This window comes from Leuresthes tenuis, unplaced genomic scaffold (genome assembly GCF_036924035.1).
Source record: "Leuresthes tenuis unplaced genomic scaffold, fLeuTen1.0.hap1 SCAF_17, whole genome shotgun sequence".
In the NCBI taxonomy this organism is placed as follows: domain Eukaryota; kingdom Metazoa; phylum Chordata; class Actinopteri; order Atheriniformes; family Atherinopsidae; genus Leuresthes; species Leuresthes tenuis.
Genome location: NW_027325371.1, coordinates 910,294 through 930,008, shown reverse-complemented (window position 1 = coordinate 930,008; position 19,715 = coordinate 910,294). Strand labels below are relative to the sequence as shown.

The following is a 19,715-nucleotide window of genomic DNA, read 5'->3' as shown; positions in this document are numbered from 1 at the left end:
AGACCCATCAGTATTCCACATCTTTGTTGGAAGAAATGGAGCAAAGAGCAAAAGCAGCATCCAGCCTGCTGTCAGCAGCCAGTCCCTGCAGCCAGGCTCTGTGATGGTATGGGGTTGGATCAGGGGGCAAAGCTCATTTCCACTTCTGTGACGGCAGCATTAATGCAGAAAAGTTCACTGAGATTTTACAGCAACATATGCTGCCTTCAAGGCCACATCTTTTCCTGGGACGTCCCAGCATTGTTCAAGCAGACCATGGAAAACCACATTCTGCCACAGTCCAAAGGCCTGGCTGAGGAAGAAGAGGTACGGGTGCTGGACTGGCTGCCTGCAGTCCTGACCTGTCCCCAGCAGAGAAACAACCACCCCCCCGCACTGCTGCACACCTTAAGACCTGTTTAAGGAGGAATGGGACAAAATAACAGCTGGAACTCTGCATCACCTGGTTTCCTCAGAGTCAGAGCGGCTTTAAGTGTTGGCAGAAGGACACAAAGTGGGAAAAGGTTCACTGACTTTATGGGATGCTGCAGGTCTGAGGTGTAGAAATGATGTTTGTTACCAGATTAAATGAAGCTGAACAGGAAACATGTTGAGTTCAGACTGTCTGACAGGAAGTAAAAGTAAGAGAAAACATCAAAATAACGTTTTTTGCAGAAAACTATCCCAAGTTTTTCCAATTTGTGGCTGTAAAAGTTATTTTAAGCCTTTTAGGAATGTTATAACATGTAAAACTGATCAGTTTAGTCTGTTTATGGGGTTGACAGAATGAGTAAAGGCTGAAAATCAACACATACAACCACCCCCCCGCACTGCTGCACACCTTAAGACCTGTTTAAGGAGGAATGGGACAAAATAACAGCTGGAACTCTGCATCACCTGGTTTCCTCAGAGTCAGAACGGCTTTAAGTGTTGGCAGAAGGACACAAAGTGGGAAAAGGTTCACTGACTTTATGGGATGCTGCAGGTCTGAGGTGTAGAAATGATGTTTGTTCACAGATGAAATGAAGCTGAACAGGAAATCTGTTGAGTTCAGACTGTCTGACAGGAAGTAAAAGTAAGAGAAAACATCAAAATAACGGTTTTTGCAGAAAACTATCCCAAGTTTTTCCAATTTGTGGCTGTAAAAGTTATTTTAAGCCTTTTAGGAATGTTATAACATGTAAAACTGATCAGTTTAGTCTGTTTATGGGGTTGACAGAATGAGTAAAGGCTGAAAATCAACACATACAACCACCCCCCCGCACTGCTGCACACCTTAAGACCTGTTTAAGGAGGAATGGGACAAAATAACAGCTGGAACTCTGCATCACCTGGTTTCCTCAGAGTCAGAACGGCTTTAAGTGTTGGCAGAAGGAAGCAAAGTGGGAAAAGGTTCACTGACTTTATGGGATGCTGCAGGTTTATTAACAAATCAAATTAGATTAATGAGAACATGAAAGATGTTCAAACTGTCTGAAGTAAATTTCCTGCTTCATCGTGAACTGATCAGAAACATTTTCACCTTCCGCCCTTTGTCTTCCTCCTCCTCCTCTTCCTCCTCCTCCTCCTCCTCTTCCCTGAGGGTCCGGTCAGGCGGCTCGGCGCCGTCCCGCCCATCGTTGCTGCCGTTGGTCGTCAGAGCGACCAGCGTTTCCCTGGCGGCAGCTTCGTCGTCGTCGTCGTCCAGCAGCTGAGACGGCAGAGTGAGGAGGCGATGAAGCATCGAGGCAGAGGAGCTGCGACCTGCGGGGGGGGATCAATACAAAGCTGATCAATACCAACCAATACCTGATCAATTAAAACAAAACAATCACATCCGATCAAAGATCAAAGACCCGAATAAGGTTTTTACTTCAGTTACCTCCACTGTCCACTGGGGGGCGCCACACAAACAGCAGATGGTGATTTAAAGGAAGTAGTTTTAAAGGCAATATTCCTTTTTCATTTTATTTGGATTTTCATTACTTTACTTTCTCCATTTCCATTAAATTAAATTAAATTTTTTTTATCTATATTTATATCGTGATGCATATAATAAAAATAAATATTATACATTATTTATATTGAGCTTTTTCTTTATCATGTGAAGATTTTCTCGGTTCCAAGTTAATTTAATTGACAGATAAACTATGATAGTTTGAGCTGTTTTCATTAAATGTTAAACACCCCCCACACTGACTAAAAGAGGCTTAAAGTCTTGTTTCTATGGTTTATTAATTTCATAAATATCACAAACGATTAAAAATCATTTTCCCTGAATTAATTTTTTTTAAAGTGGACTTTATTGTAATAAAATGTAAAATCTATATTTAATATTCAATCTTATATTGTTTCAACAACTTCTTCATGACTCGTTTTTATGTATTTTCCATTTATTCTTTATTTTAAGCTTTTTTAAAATATTTTTAATCTTCCAAATCTGTATTTTTTTATTTTTTCAGCTGAATGTTTACATTTTTCTGTTGTTTGGTTTTCAGTCAGTAAAGCTCAGGTGAAGCGAGCTCCCGCACCTTTGGGGCTGAGGGGTGGTTCAGGTGGGGGCCCAGGTGGGGCTCCAGGTGGGGCTCCAGGTGGGGCTCCAGGTGGGGGTTCAGGTGGGGGTCCGGAGGTGGAGTTCCTCTGAGTGTCTGCAGCGTCTTCATCATCAGGGGAAAACACCTCCATGTCCTCCAGAGGAGTCCAGCGTGGGTCCTGTTGGGGGGAGGAAGGGGAGGGCTGCAGGATCACCGAGGGGGAGGAGAGAGGCTCAATGTGGTGCCCCCCTTCCACACTCGGGCTCCGCCCACCACCTCCACCCAGCTCTTTGATCTGCCAGACGTCGCTGCACCACTTCTGTCCGAAGACTTTGTCCAGGATGGGAACCCAGTCCTGGGAGACCGACAGGACGGGAGGGCGCTCTGGCTCTGCGGGGGGAGGGGGAGTAAATCTGTAACAGCTGTCCAACATCTGTTAAAAACATCTGTTAAAAACATCTGATAAAAGCTGCCTGAAAATCTCAGTTTTTATGTGACAGAAAAGCAGAACTTCACAGACCGGCCGGAGCATCTCCAACCAATAAAACTTAACGGCCCCTTTAGCCTAAATACAGTTCACTGCACGTTTATCACGGCTGTCTCACTTCTCCTGTGGATGTTTGGTGCCTTGGTTTGCAGAAAGTTCTGTACACATCAAATGTATTTACATACGCATCAAATGTATTTACGTACGCATCAAACGTATTTACGTACGCATCAAACGTATTTACGTACACAATTAAATGTATTTACGTACGCATCAAACGTATTTACGTACGTATCAAAGTATTTACGTACGTATCAAAGTATTTACGTACGCATCAAACGTATTTACGTACGTATCAAAGTATTTACGTACGCATCAAACGTATTTACGTACACATTAAATGTATTTACGTTCACATTAAACGTATTTACGTACGCATCAAACGTATTTACGTACGCATCAAACGTATTTACGTACATATCAAACGTATTTACGTACGCATCAAACGTATTTACGTACGCATCAAATGTATTTACGTACGCATCAAACGTATTTACGTACGCATCAAACGTATTTACGTACGCATCAAACGTATTTACGTACATATCAAACGTATTTACGTACGCATCAAACGTATTTACGTACATATCAAACGTATTTACGTACACATCAAACGTATTTACGTACGCATTAAATGTATTTACGTACGCATCAAACGTATTTACGTACACATTAAATGTATTTACGTTCACATTAAACGTATTTACGTACGCATCAAACGTATTTACGTACGCATCAAACGTATTTACGTACATATCAAACGTATTTACGTACACATCAAACGTATTTACGTACACATCAAACGTATTTACGTACGCATCAAACGTATTTACGTACACATCAAACGTATTTACGTACGCATCAAATGTATTTACGTACGCATCAAACGTATTTACGTACGCATCAAACGTATTTACGTACATATCAAACGTATTTACGTACACATCAAACGTATTTACGTACGCATTAAATGTATTTACGTACGCATCAAACGTATTTACGTACGCATTAAATGTATTTGCGTACGCATCAAACGTATTTACGTACGCATCAAACGTATTTACGTACGCATTAAACGTATTTACGTACGCATCAAACGTATTTACGTACGCATCAACCGTATTTACGTACGCATCAAATGTATTTACGTACGCATCAAATGTATTTACGTACGCATTAAATGTATTTACGTACGCATTAAATGTATTTACGTACGCATTAAATGTATTTACGTACGCATCAAACGTATTTACGTACGCATCAAACGTATTTACGTACGCATCAAACGTATTTACGTACGTATCAAACGTATTTACGTACGTATCAAAGTATTTACGTACGCACCAAATGTATTTATGTACGCATCAACGTATTTACGTACGCATCAAATGTATTTACGTACGCATCAAACGTATTTACGTACGCATCAAACGTATTTACGTACGCATCAAACGTATTTACGTACGTATCAAAGTATTTACGTACACAATTAAAAGTATTTACGTACGTATCAAACGTATTTACGTACGCATCAAACGTATTTACGTACGCATCAAACGTATTTACGTACGTATCAAAGTATTTACGTACGCACCAAACGTATTTACGTACGCATCAACCGTATTTACGTACACATTAAATGTATTTACGTACGCATCAACCGTATTTACGTACGCATCAACCGTATTTACGTACGCATCAAATGTATTTACGTACGCATTAAATGTATTTACGTACGCATTAAATGTATTTACGTACGCATTAAATGTATTTACGTACGCATCAAACGTATTTACGTACGCTTCAAACGTATTTACGTACGCATCAAACGTATTTACGTACGTATCAAAGTATTTACGTACGCATCAAACGTATTTACGTACGCATCAAACGTATTTACGTACGCATCAAATGTATTTACGTACGCATTAAATGTATTTACGTACGCATTAAATGTATTTACGTACGCATTAAACGTATTTACGTACGCATCAAACGTATTTACGTACGCTTCAAACGTATTTACGTACGCATCAAACGTATTTACGTACGTATCAAAGTATTTACGTACGCATCAAATGTATTTACGTACGCATCAAACGTATTTACGTACGCATCAAACGTATTTACGTACGCATCAAACGTATTTACGTACGCATCAAACGTATTTACGTACGCATCAAACGTATTTACGTACGCATCAAACGTATTTACGTACACATCAATGTATTTATGTACGCATCAAATGTATTTACGTACGCATCAAACGTATTTACGTACGCATCAAACGTATTTACGTACGCATCAAACGTATTTACGTACGTATCAAAGTATTTACGTACACAATTAAAAGTATTTACGTACGTATCAAACGTATTTACGTACGCATCAAACGTATTTACGTACGCATCAAACGTATTTACGTACGTATCAAAGTATTTACGTACGCACCAAACGTATTTACGTACGCATCAACCGTATTTACGTACACATTAAATGTATTTATGTACGCATCAACCGTATTTACGTACGCTTCAAACGTATTTACGTACGCATCAAACGTATTTACGTACGTATCAAAGTATTTACGTACGCATCAAATGTATTTACGTACGCATCAAACGTATTTACGTACGCATCAAACGTATTTACGTACGCATCAAACGTATTTACGTACGCATCAAACGTATTTACGTACGCTTTAAACGTATTTACGTACACATCAATGTATTTATGTACGCATCAAATGTATTTACGTACGCATCAAACGTATTTACGTACGTATCAAACGTATTTACGTACGTATCAAAGTATTTACGTACGCATCAAATGTATTTACGTACGTATCAAAGTATTTACGTACGCACCAAACGTATTTACGTACGCATCAACCGTATTTACGTACACATTAAATGTATTTATGTACGCATCAACCGTATTTACGTACGCTTCAAACGTATTTACGTACGCATCAAACGTATTTACGTACGTATCAAAGTATTTACGTACGTATCAAACGTATTTACGTACGCATCAAACGTATTTACGTACGCATCAAACGTATTTACGTACGTATCAAAGTATTTACGTACGCACCAAACGTATTTACGTACGCATCAACCGTATTTACGTACACATTAAATGTATTTATGTACGCATCAACCGTATTTACGTACGCTTCAAACGTATTTACGTACGCATCAAACGTATTTACGTACGTATCAAAGTATTTACGTACGCATCAAATGTATTTACGTACGCATCAAACGTATTTACGTACGCATCAAACGTATTTACGTACGCATCAAACGTATTTACGTACGCATCAAACGTATTTACGTACGCATCAAACGTATTTACGTACGTATCAAACGTATTTACGTACGTATGAATGTATTTACGTACGTATCAAAAGTATTTACGTACACATTAAACGTATTTACGTACGCATTAAACGTATTTACGTACGCATCAATGTATTTATGTACGCATCAAACGTATTTACGTACGCATTAAACGTATTTACGTACACATTAAACGTATTTACGTACACATTAAACGTATTTACGTACACATCAAACGTATTTACGTACACAATTAAATGTGAACAAATCTGACAGGACGGCGGGTATATTGTTCGAACGTTCGCGATTACCTGTATCCTTACGATGTATGCAGATAACTGATGTTGATGTTTTGTATGTTGGCGTCGGCGCCTCACGCTAACCTGACAGCATATTCACCGTTTATCACTGTTTTTTGTAAATCCGGCAGCAGCTTCCGGTCTCAGGGACCAGGTGTGCCCCCTCATGCGATCCTCTGGTAACACGCGAACTACAAAGGAAGCATGTGAGCAATTTCTCTGAGAATGGCGACGGTTGCTAACGTGAACGAGAGGTAAAACAGCACCTGTGTTGTCAGCTTTACCTGCAGGATGATTACTCACCATTTGTCGGCACGGTCTCTTTGGACACCTTGGCCGGCTCCTCCCGGGCCTCCTCGGACCCGCTGGGGGACACCGAGTCGTTCTCCGAGCCCCTCCTCCTCACGCCGCCGGCGCCCCTCGTCTTCTCTCCTCCCCCCCTCTCGCAGCTCTTCCCCAGCCTCTCCTCCAGCAGCTGCTGCTCCTTCTCCATCTTCGTGATCTCCAGAAGGAGGTCGTCGAACGACGCCTCCACGATCTTTGTCAGCTCGCGCACGGCGAAGTCCAGAACCTGCTCCATGACGCACTTCAGCTGGTCTGCGGGACAGAGGTGGGGGGGGGTGTTATTATTGGTACTCTATAGATAAACGATCAATAAACCAAAAGAAGAAAACATTCGCCACAGTCATGAGAACAGCAGCAGGAAACGTGTTCGCTGCTGTTTTTGGGGCTGTTGCTTCTGTTGCTTAGCAACGACTCAGCTGATGATGTCACACACAGCGTCAGCAGGTAACTCAGGTGAGCGCTCAGGAGACCACATGCACAGAAACGATTCAAACTTCCTCCTCTTTTCATCCATTTTGTTGCTGCTCTGCGTCCTTGACGTCTGCTCTTCAGGTAGACTTGGGGTCTGATCCCAGGCGTTACTTTGGAAAGCTCAGTTTCATCCTGAAATAGTTACTTTAGTTCAAATAAAACCCACAGAACTGCAACTGAATTATGTTTAGAATCAAAAACAAATGAAATCTGAAGAAACGTGAACACGAACATGATGTTCAGGACTTTAATGCAGTTATGTGTGCAGCAGGGAGAGTATTTTAAATTATCCGACACAACAAAACTTGATTGGACGTCCTTCACTAATCTTCCTTAACGTCCCTATTTTTGGAGTTTGTGATGACAGCGATGATAACGGTGCTGCAAAGTTATGTTTAAAACAGCTTCATCACTCAGGAGTCGGGAGAGGACACGAAGCTAACTAGAAGCTAGTTAGAAGCTAACTCGTCTTCAGCAGCTGAAATTACTTCCTCAGCCCGATGATTGTTCAGAAAAACCCAGCTTAAAGTCCGAAAAGAGGTTCTTCAAAGTATCAAAGGTGTAAAAATGACCAAAAGATTGAGCCAAAATTAGCCTCCAAACGACCATAAAGACACAAAATAACCAAATATGGTTATTTGCAAAATATGAATAGATTTTAATAAGGAAAACGCTAAAATGAGATTAAAGTCACCACAAAATGAATCAAAGATGCAAATCTACCAAAGTTTAACAGCAATATGAGCACAAAGAGAAGAAATTATCTGAATTATACCAAAAAGACAAAATTATCAACAAAAAAACACAAAATAAGTACAAATAACGGCTAAAATAAGACAAAGTTATTAAATAATGACCAAAGTGGGACTAAAATTACCGAAAAATGAGCTCAAAAAGAAAGATTTAATCAGTAAAACATGAACAACAGCGACGAAAAGGCCCAAAAATGTCCCAAATGACCCGTAAATGGACCGAGTAAAGCTCCTGGTTCAGATCCTACGGTTTAACAGACGGTCGGATGTTCAGTCATGTGACCGAAGCGCAGCGTCCAGGAAACAAACGGACCTCAGGCTCACTTCAGGGAACCTCTAACTCATCATTTCAAACATTTCTGACACTTTCCTCCAGTTTTATTCCACTTATTCCCGTCTGTGGACATTTCTGATCTTTAAATCAGTTCCAACAGGCACAACGCAGCCTTAATGACGTTTTAACCGCATCCTTCCTGAGGTAACGGCCTCATGTCGTCTCTTTGGGTCGTCGCTGGGGTTCGGTTTGTCGTTTGGAAAAAAACGAACCGGCTCTGGTCTCTGAAGCTGCCGCCGCAGGCCTGAGGTCAGCTGGCTGCTGTTGACCTCTGACCTCTGTTAACCTTTGAACCGGCTCAGCCTCAGGCGTTAACCAGCTGAACCAGAGGAGCTGCTGCTGAACTCTGACAACTGAAACAGAGACGCTCACTTTCACCACAGCAGCGCCCCACAGGCTCAGGGGCCCCAAAGGCTCCAGGGCCCCCAAAGGCTCAGGGGCCCCAAAGGCTCAGGGCCCCCAAAGGCTCAGGGGCCCCAAAGGCTCAGGGCCCCCACAAAGGCCTAATCCCTGAAATTAGAGATTTCCCAGAAAGATACAAAAACAGAGTACGAGACAAAATGGCTGCAAAGAAACTCAAAACAACCAGAATATTATTTAAGGAGAGACTTTTTAAAATAACAGATGTGACCATGAAACTTCCTCAGCTGATTACTTACAAATGAAAAAAAATGTGTTACAAGGTTTTTAAATGTCTGTTTAATTATGCAAATTAGGCATTATCTCATTAAATATGCACACATTTGCATATTTGCATATTTCCAGTTGATAGATCTGAATATATGAAAAAAACAGGTGCAAAATTCTTTTTCCATTTTGTTTACACACCAGATGAAAAGAAAATCACAAAAAGATTTCAGGACATCTGCTTTCATTACCTAAGAAAATAATATATACCGTCAATAGACTTAAAAACATAGAATTTCCCTATATTTTTATTATAATGTCCCATAAATCAGGCCAGGAATGGTTTATTCAGAAACCCTTCGGTAAATACCTTCAGAATACGGCTGAGTGTAGAACTGGAAAGTTTGGTGTGAGTCGGTGCTACAGAGGCTGAGATATTAATGCTAAAAACAGCATTTAAAGATTTAAATAGTATTGGAAACAGTTGCTCAAAAACAGAATAAATGTTCAGGCCCTCAGTAATAATACAGAATATTACTAATATAGAATAATAATGTAGAATATTATTAATATAGAATAATAATATAGAATAATAATGTAGAATATTAGTAATATAGAATAATAATATAGAATAATAATGTAGAACATTAGTAATATAGAATAATAATGTAGAATATTATTAATATAGAATAATAATGTAGAACATCGTTAATATAGAATAATAATGTAGAACATCAGTAATATAGAATAATAATATAGAATAATAATGTAGAATATTAGTAATATAGAATAATAATATAGAATAATAATGTAGAACATTAGTAATATAGAATAATAATGTAGAATATTATTAATATAGAATAATAATATAGAATAATAATGTAGAATATTAGTAATATAGAATAATAATGTAGAACATCGTTAATATAGAATAATAATATAGAATAATAATGTAGAACATCAGTAATATAGAATAATAATATAGAATAATAATGTAGAATATTAGTAATATAGAATAATAATATAGAATAATAATGTAGAACATTAGTAATATAGAATAATAATGTAGAATATTATTAATATAGAATAATAATATAGAATAATAATGTAGAATATTATTAATATAGAATAATAATGTAGAACATCGTTAATATAGAATAATAATGTAGAACATCAGTAATATAGAATAATAATATAGAATAATAATGTAGAATATTAGTAATATAGAATAATAATATAGAATAATAATGTAGAACATTAGTAATATAGAATAATAATGTAGAATATTATTAATATAGAATAATAATATAGAATAATAATGTAGAACATTAGTAATATAGAATAATAATGTAGAATATTGTTAATATAGAATAATAATATAGAATAATAATGTAGAATATTATTAATATAGAATAATAATGTAGAACATCGTTAATATAGAATAATAATATAGAATAATAATGTAGAACATTAGTAATATAGAATAATGTAGAATAATAATGTAGAATATTAGTAATATAGAATAATAATGTAGAACATCGTTAATATAGAATAATAATATAGAATAATAATGTAGAATATTATTAATATAGAATAATAATATAGAATAATAATGTAGAATATTATTAATATAGAATAATAATGTAGAACATTAGTAATATAGAATAATAATGTAGAACATTAGTAATATAGAATAATAATATAGAATAATAATGTAGAACATTAGTAATATAGAATAATAATGTAGAATATTATTAATATAGCAGGTGGAAAGAACAGATATAGAAGGAGCAGACTGGTCCAAAACTCAAAATTGACCCTGTTCTGACCTGCCGTGGCTCCTTAAAGCTTCCATTAAGTTTATAACGAATATATTAAATATCATTATCACAAGAGACTAAATTCAGCTTTTAAACCGGCAAAAAAAAGAAAAATTACCAAAATAAGTTAAACAACGTGAGCCTCAAAACTACCACAAAGAGAGAAAATAACCAAAAACTACAGAAACACAAAGAAAAACCAGTTTATATTGAAATAAGACAAAATGAGACCAGAATGAATCCGAGATGCAAATCAACCAAAGTTTAACAAACTTAAAGGGACAGAATCAATAAATAATAAACCAATAAAGTTAGAAAAGACAAAAAACGTGTTCCCAAACGGCCAAAATGTGACATAAAGACACTAAATTAAGGCTAAAGTGGATAATTACCAAAGAAAATTAACCAAAGCAGACTCAAAACATTCGCCGTGGACGCTGTGATGTCACGGCGTCCTCACGTCCTCCGTGGCGGTGAACAGCGAGTGTGCGCTCCAGTGAGCAGATGTGCGCACGTTATCCATCATCTGTTTGTGTTTTTCTGCTTCCAAAAATGAGGAGATCTCCACCCTTATGAGGACCTGACCGGGTCAGAACCCGGTTCTATGGGTACGGTTCTGGACGGTTACTCAGCTAATGTATGGTTCTACTGATTGATCGGATGACTTTTTTAATGACACATCTACCAGCTTTTATTTAAGCCACAGCTTGGAGCGGCACGTGTCGTCATGGCGCCCATCCACCATCTTGGCTCTCGGCTCAGTGCTAAAGAGGCCGCTGATATACGAGGCGTGGACAGGCGGCTCATAAAGCTGCCAGCGGAGCGCCGAGCAGCCGCGGTCTTTACATCGCTCTGCTTTAATAACTGATCAGAGGACAGCAGGAAGCCGGGGCCGGGCAGCGGAGACACTTTTACAGTTTACACAACTTTACGGGACAAAGAGCGGCTCATTGCTGCGGAAACGCCACCAGAACAACATCATCCTTCAGAGCAGCTTCAGCCTGGAACCAATGTCCAAAAACAGCTGCTTTTATCAGGCGTGTTGCATCTGTAGCATCAGAGGCTGCTGGTGAAGGTTCCTGTTACCTGCTCTAAGTTCTGAGTCCAACCAAAGTCCAACCAGAACAAAAACAGGTCCGTTTATCAGACATGTTGCATCTGTAATGACTCATTTTTTGTGCCTTGGTTCCTCTTGGTTCGGCGGGACAGAACTTAAAGGGGGAGAACATCAGAATTAGCAGTTTGACAGCTTTTGGCAAAACATTGACTCTGAGACCTAAACCAAGAGCTCGAGGTTCCGGTCCGGTAAGCTGTAGCTAAGAACAGTAACCCCACCTGTAAAAAGCTGGTCCGGTGCACGACGAGGTGAAACCGGACACCAGAACACGGTGGAAACCGGGCACCAAAACACGGTGGAAACTGGGCACCAGAACACGGTGGAAACTGGGCACCAGAACACGGTGGAAACTGGGCACCAGAACACGGTGGAAACTGGAAACTGGGCACCAGAACACGGTGGAAACTGGGCACCAGAACAAGGTGGAAACTGGGCACCAGAACAAGGTGGAAACTGGGCACCAGAACACGGTGGAAACTGGGCACCAGAACACGGTGGAAACTGGGCACCAAAACACGGTGGAAATTGGGACCAGAACACAGTGGAAACTGGGCACCAGAACAAGGTGGAAACTGGGCACCAGAACAAGGTGGAAACTGGGCACCAGAACAAGGTGGAAACTGGGCACCAGAACACAGTGGAAACTGGGCACCAAAACACGGTGGAAATTGGGACCAGAACACAGTGGAAACTGGAAACTGGGCACCAGAACAAGGTGAAAACTGGGCACCAGAACACGGTGGAAACTGGGCACCAGAACACGGTGGAAATTGGGACCAGAACACAGTGGAAACTGGAAACTGGGCACCAGAACACGGTGGAAACTGGGCACCAGAACACAGTGGAAACTGGGCACCAGAACACGGTGGAAACTGGGCACCAGAACACGGCGGAAACTGGAAACTGGGCACCAGAACACGGTGGAAACTGGGCACCAGAACACGGTGGAAAATGGGCACCAGAACACGGTGGGAACTGGGCACCAGAACACAGTGGAAACTGGGCACCAGAACACGGTGGAAACTGGGCACCAGAACACGGTGGAAACTGGGCACCAGAACACGGTGGAAACTGGGCCCCAGAACACGGTGGAAACTGGGCACCAGAACACGGCGGAAACTGGGCACCAGAACACGGCGGAAACTGGGCACCAGAACACGGCGGAAACTGGGCACCAGAACACGGCGGAAACTGGGCACCAGAACACGGCGGAAACTGGGCACCAGAACACGGCGGAAACTGGGCACCAGAACACGGTGGAAACTGGGCACCAGAACACGGTGGAAACTGGGCACCAGAACACGGCGGAAACTGGGCACCAGAACACGGTAGAAACTGGGCACCAGAACACGGTGGAAACTGGAAACTGGGCACCAGAACACGGTGGAAACTGGGCACCAGAACACGGTGGAAACCAGAAACTGGGCACCAGAACACGGTGGAAACCAGAAACTGGGCACCAGAACACGGTGGAAACTGGGTACCAGAACACGGTGGAAACTGGGCACCAGAACACAGCGGAAACTGGGCACCAGAACACGGTGGAAACTGGAAACTGGGCACCAGAACACGGTGGAAACTGGGCACCAGAACACGGTGGAAACTGGGCACCAGAACACAGCGGAAACTGGGCACCAGAACACGGCGGAAACCGGAAACTGGGCACCAGAACACGGTGGAAACCGGAAACTGGGCACCAGAACACGGTGGAAACCAGAAACTGGGCACCAGAACACGGTGGAAACCAGAAACTGGGCACCAGAACACGGTGGAAACTGGGCACCAGAACACGGCGGAAACCAGAAACTGGGCACCAGAACACGGCGGAAACCAGAAACTGGGCACCAGAACACGGTGGAAACCAGAAACTGGGCACCAGAACACGGCGGAAAATGGGCACCAGAACACGGTGGAAACTGGGCACCAGAACACGGCGGAAACCAGAAACTGGGCACCAGAACACGGTGGAAACCGGAAACTGGGCACCAGAACACGGTGGAAACCAGAAAATGGGCACCAGAACACGGCGGAAAATGGGCACCAGAACACAGCGGAAACTGGGCACCAGAACACGGTGGAAACTGGGCACCAGAACACGGTGGAAACTGGGCACCAGAACACGGTGGAAACTGGGCACCAGAACACGGCGGAAGTGGGTTCTGCCGTCACTCTTCCCTCCGTTTATCTGCTGCTGACCTCTTCCTGTTTCACGTCTCTTCGTGAAAGCATCCAAACGGCTCGCCGCAGAGCCGCTCGCCGTCACACGATCGAGACTTCAGAGAAAAACAAGGAGCCGATCTCCAGTTAACCTCTGAACTGGAGGAAGAACTGGATCAGGCTCTGGATCCTGAACCAGAGCAGTTATGGGCGAGTTGTTCAGTTCAGGACGTCACGGAGCAGCTAACTGGTCGGGTTTATTAATAACCGATCCGGCTCAGAGGTTTGACCTCGACCTTCAGCCACAGCTTCTGTGGAGGCTGTCACATACCAACACCCCGACACCCCCGAGTCCCCCCACCCACCGAAGGAATCCACCCGCCAGGTCAGACGGTTCAGAACCGGGGAAAACCTGAGCAGCATCACAGATGAACTGAGCAGACTGAACGGTTAAAAATGTCGTGTTTCCGCTGAAATCACGGAGAGACGCAGTGAAACTTTGTTAAATCTAACCCGAAGAACAGGGACTTCGTGGTGCCTTCAAGGTACACCCCTTAGAGTCTGAAATCTACATTGTTTTAATCATCAAAGCCTGAGAGACTTCGTGCTGCGTTCATGTACACGTCGTAAGCTCAGAAATCTTTATTTTTCTTTGTTGTAATGAAAACCTCATTAAAGCAGTTTGTTTTCCAACTGAAATCACACGTTTGTTACCACAGAGACGATAAAGAGACTAAATAACTTTTATCTTTAACTTCTGTCGTTCGCTTCCGATAACTCAGGACGGGCATTTTAAGTGATTTGAGGTTAACTAATCAAGCACACTGAAGTCAACTAGTCGTGACATCATTATGATGTCATCATTAAACTAACATTAATCACCAAAGCAGTTATTTGTTGTTTACTGTCACACGAGCGTTTAGCTGTCCTCATGGCGCTGGTAGAACCACGGTAAGCTAGCTCCGTCCCACACAACGTGGGTGAAACACTGCGTCACTTTGTGTTGATGCTTCCGCTCTCCGTGCAAACTCTGGCAGAAACAGCAGCGTAATCATTAGTTCCACGTCCTGAAACTTATTCTCCTCCTGGACCAAACAAAAATGACTCGGCTCTTAGAAAAAGTAGTCGACTGTTTGCATGTTTGCCCACATGCTGAAAGTGTCGGACCCCAGGTACGTGCTGCCACTTTAATTATTCTGACGTTAGCTTGGAGGAGCAGTGTCACTGTTCAAGATCTGTCATATTTTCTGAGATATAAATGTCACTAAAGTAAGTTTTCAGTATTCTTTACAATAGTACATAATAGTATAATAGTAAAATACTTTGTCATTTTTATAACGAGCATATTTTCTAAGCTTGTGTTTGGTGGCATTTAAACTCAAAGGAAAATTCGGTTAAATCAAAATATTAAATATGAAGTCATAAAAAAAAATCTAACGGATAAAAGTCAACTTCACGTCGGACAAAAAAGGACGAAGTTATCTTCACTTCGGACAAAGAAAGACGAAGTTATCTTCACTTCAGACAAAGAAAGACAAAGTTATCTTCACGTCGGACAAAAACGGACGAAGTTATCTTCACTTCGGACAAAAACGGACGAAGTTATCTTCACTTCGGACAAAAACGGACGAAGTTATCTTCACTTCGGACAAAAAAAGACGAAGTTATCTTCACTTCGGACAAAAAAAGACGAAGTTATCTTCACTTCGGACAAAAACGGACGAAGTTATCTTCACTTTGGACAAAAACGGACGAAGTTATCTTCACTTTGGACAAAAACGGACGAAGTTATCTTCACTTTGGACAAAAACGGACGAAGTTATCTTCACTTTGGACAAAAACGGACGAAGTTATCTTCACTTCGGACAAAAACGGACTAAGTTATCTTCACTTTGGACAAAAACGGACTAAGTTATCTTCACTTCGGACAAAGAAAGACTACGTTATCTTCACTTCGGACAAAAACGGACGAAGTTATCTTCACTTCGGACAAAAACGGACTAAGTTATCTTCACTTCGGACAAAAACGGACTAAGTTATCTTCACTTCGGACAAAAAAGGACTAAGTTATCTTCACTTCGGACAAAAACGGACTAAGTTATCTTCACTTCGGACAAAAAAGGACTAAGTTATCTTCACTTCGGACAAAGAAAGACGACGTTATCTTCACTTCGGACAAAAAAGGACGAAGTTATCTTCACTTCGGACAAAGAAAGACGAAGTTATCTTCACTTCGGACAAAGAAAGACGAAGTTATCTTCACTTCGGACAAAAACGGACGAAGTTATCTTCACTTCGGACAAAAACGGACGAAGTTATCTTCACTTCGGACAAAAAAGGACGAAGTTATCTTCACTTTGGACAGAAACGGACGAAGTTATCTTCACTACGGACAAAAACGGACGAAGTTATCTTCACTTCGGACAAAAAAGGACGAAGTTATCGTCACTTCGGACAAAAACGGACGAAGTTATCTTCACTTCAGGCATCTTGATCTTTACGAGCAGACGAAACAAAGAAAAGAAATGTCCCGGAGGAGCTGCATCGGAAACAAACGTTTGCAGCCTTACTTACGAATTTCTTGGGGAGTTTATGGAGCAGTAAGAACACAGCAGTTAATCCTCCGGAGAGTGATGCTGCTTCACCCTGTTCTCCGTCAGACGGTACGTAGCTTTCTGTTCGTGGAAGTTGTGGATTCGGATTCTTCCGACACCCAAACAGTCGTCACAAGCAGACAGAAAGTCTTAACAAACGATGCAACAAAGTGATTTCGGCTGCATGTTCCTGCCTGCTCCACCCAAACACCACCTCCAGAGTATTTCCAGCTCAAAACAAGACTTTCTTACCTGTATTTCCAGCTAATTAGAACGTTTGTTTTCTTCCTGGAAAGGTTTCAAACAGGTTGACCTTTAGAAGCAGCCGGAAAAATTCCTTCAGCCAACTTAACTTTGACAAATGTGCGACTAATTTTTCTGATTTCCGCCCGTTTTAACGTCCGTTTCTGACATTTCGTGTCGGCCTCGGCTCTTTTCATTGTCCCGGCTCTGCCAAAGACCTTTATGTCACCTTGTCTGCGTCTCCAACGCTGCACCTGAGCCTGAAATACGTTTCTGTTGGAGAAAAACCAACGCCACACCTTTCTGAAAATCTTCACAGGTTGCATTGGAGCACAGCTCCAGGGAATAAATCCGACCCGACACAGGGAACCCGCCGCAGGCCGTTCATATTCATGCTCAGCGCCGCCTCCATGTTTTCAGCTCCAGGGAAGCTCAGAGGGTCCGTCCCGTCCACCATGAGGCCATTTTCCCTGCCTGTCTCCTGCAGTGTGTTGCCCCTTTGTCCCGGTGCCCCCCACCACCACCACCACCCCCCCATCCCTGAAGGGGACATGTCAAACAAGGCAGTAAATCTAATTTTATGACCTACAAGCTGGTGGAATGGAGGCCTTGCTTTTTATTTTTAACCTGGCAGCGTCTTTGTTTCTGAGCTGTTTCAACTCTTTTGCTCGTGAACCTGTTCTGTCAGAGTAAACATGACTGACATGACGCTCAGGCAAGACGTTTCATGGAAAACTAGGCCGAGCGGCTGAGTCCACATTCCTCTTTATGTTAAATCTGCTCAATTTAAAGCTTCATTGTGGAGTTGTCCAGACTCGTTGCTGCTCGGGCTGCTGCCGCCCACTGAGGCTCCTCCGCCCCGCGCTACCTGACAGGGGAGCCCGGGGATCCTGGTTTTTCCCACCTGGAGGCCTCTGCTGTTTACTCACAAAGCTTCACGCCACGGCGGGTTACGCAACGCCTCGGCGGCGTGCGGCTCGGGGCAGAGACGGAGGGAGGAGAGCCCGCTGCTCGGTGTGTTCCTGCCTGCCACAGTGTGTTGTGTAACGGCTGCTTACCCACGACCCGTCCTCTCTGCTCCAGGCGGCGCGTGTCGGTGGGCACGCCGAGCTCGGTGCTCTGCCCTCCGCGTGGCTGCGGCTGCTCGGGCTTTGTCCTGCCGCCGTCCCCCCGCTCGTCGCCAGCCTTGTTCCTACCAGCCGCCGCGGAGCCTGCGTCGTCCGAGGCTCGCCCCCGGGTCTCCCGCGACTGCAGCTGGAGCCTGAGCCGGTGGTTTTCCTGCTCCTTCACGGCCGTCTCCAGCAGCAGGGCGTTCAGGCTGGAGCCCACCGTCTTGCTTATTTCCTGGACGGCGAGCTGAACGACTTGCTCCAGCACGGACTCCAGCTGGCCCTGGAAAAACGAAATATACACGGCCCCGTTCATGTTTTCGCCCCCTCCGGTTAGAGGGCTCTCTCATTCTTCTGTACCCGAGCCGCCAGCCCTTCCCCTGCCCTGAGCTCCGGACCGTAACCTGGGTAAACGCGGGCCCCGGGTCGCTGGGCTACTCCAGCGGCTACTCGGCTCCACTTCTGCGGCTACGGCTGCTCTCCACGTCGTGGCTCCGCGCGTGTTCCGCCGCTCCGGAGGCTGCCGGAAAGACCCGAGTAGAGGCGCAGCGGCATTTTCCCGCCCGCATGTGTTGTCTTGTCCGAGACGTGCACGCTCGCGCCCTTGCCGTTTGCCACGCCATTTTGGCTTTCAGAAAATAACAACAGAAACTCCCAAATGTCAGACTTCCTGCCTGTTATTACCACAAAATAGCTCCGAAAGAGGCCGTGAGTGAGCAAACGCACCGAGACCACAGCTCAGTCCTCACCGGAGCCTCAGTTATTCACATGAAAATAAGATTAGTTTGGTTAAATTCTCTGGATCTGGAGAGTTAGCTCAGAGACCTCCATTTTTTAGTTGAATCTGACCTTCTGTCCGTGTGATCAGTTCACTTCAACCAACATCAGGGACCCTAAATGTAAAACTTTAATACATTTCTACCATTAAATCAAGTATTTCTGCCAACTGCTGATGAAAAATGGTGCTGAGAATGAATTTTTAACCATTTAAATCTTAAAACTACATCCACACAGACAGAAGGGAGGACCTGACATAGATATTCATAAACATATAGAAGCTTGATTAAACTACGAGTATCTTCAGGTTTGAAGGCCTCTGAGTAAAAAAAAACCACGAGAAGAGAGACCAATAAAGACCAATAAAGAAAAATATAGCTTAAAAGAACAAGATTAATGAAACCAGTTGAGATAAGTCACAACTATTAATGTAAAACACAGACTTTTACTTATAACAAGCAACAGATAACTTCCAGATTATGGTTAGAAAAACTGGATTCAGCAGGTTCAGTAAAAACAACCGGCGCCTTCAGTCTTATCCAGTCATTAGTTCGACTGTTGCTCCAGTTTTAAAGTTCTAGTAAAACAGCAGAGGTCTGCTCGCTGACACATTTTTCCAGTAAAAACAGTTCAGAGGCAGCTGCAGGAGGTTGTAATCATATCAGAAGGTTGTTGGTGTGACGCCCT

At 42.6% G+C, this 19,715-nt stretch overlaps 1 protein-coding gene across 1 annotated transcript in view; it reads right to left on the bottom strand.

The window, feature by feature from the left end:
- The window catches only part of LOC140273400 (uncharacterized), a 28,469-nt gene extending 9,651 nt beyond the window's left edge, over positions 1–18,818 (bottom strand). The window contains exons 1-4 of the mRNA XM_072368945.1: positions 18,201–18,818; positions 6,986–7,279; positions 2,490–2,882; positions 1,502–1,722 (exon numbers count right to left, since the gene is read on the bottom strand). Coding sequence (XP_072225046.1) covers positions 1,502–1,722; positions 2,490–2,882; positions 6,986–7,279; positions 18,201–18,567 — 1,275 coding nt within the window. The 5' untranslated portion in view covers positions 18,568–18,818. The remainder of the gene's footprint in view (positions 1–1,501; positions 1,723–2,489; positions 2,883–6,985; positions 7,280–18,200) is intronic.
- Positions 18,819–19,715: the final 897 nt, after the last annotated feature.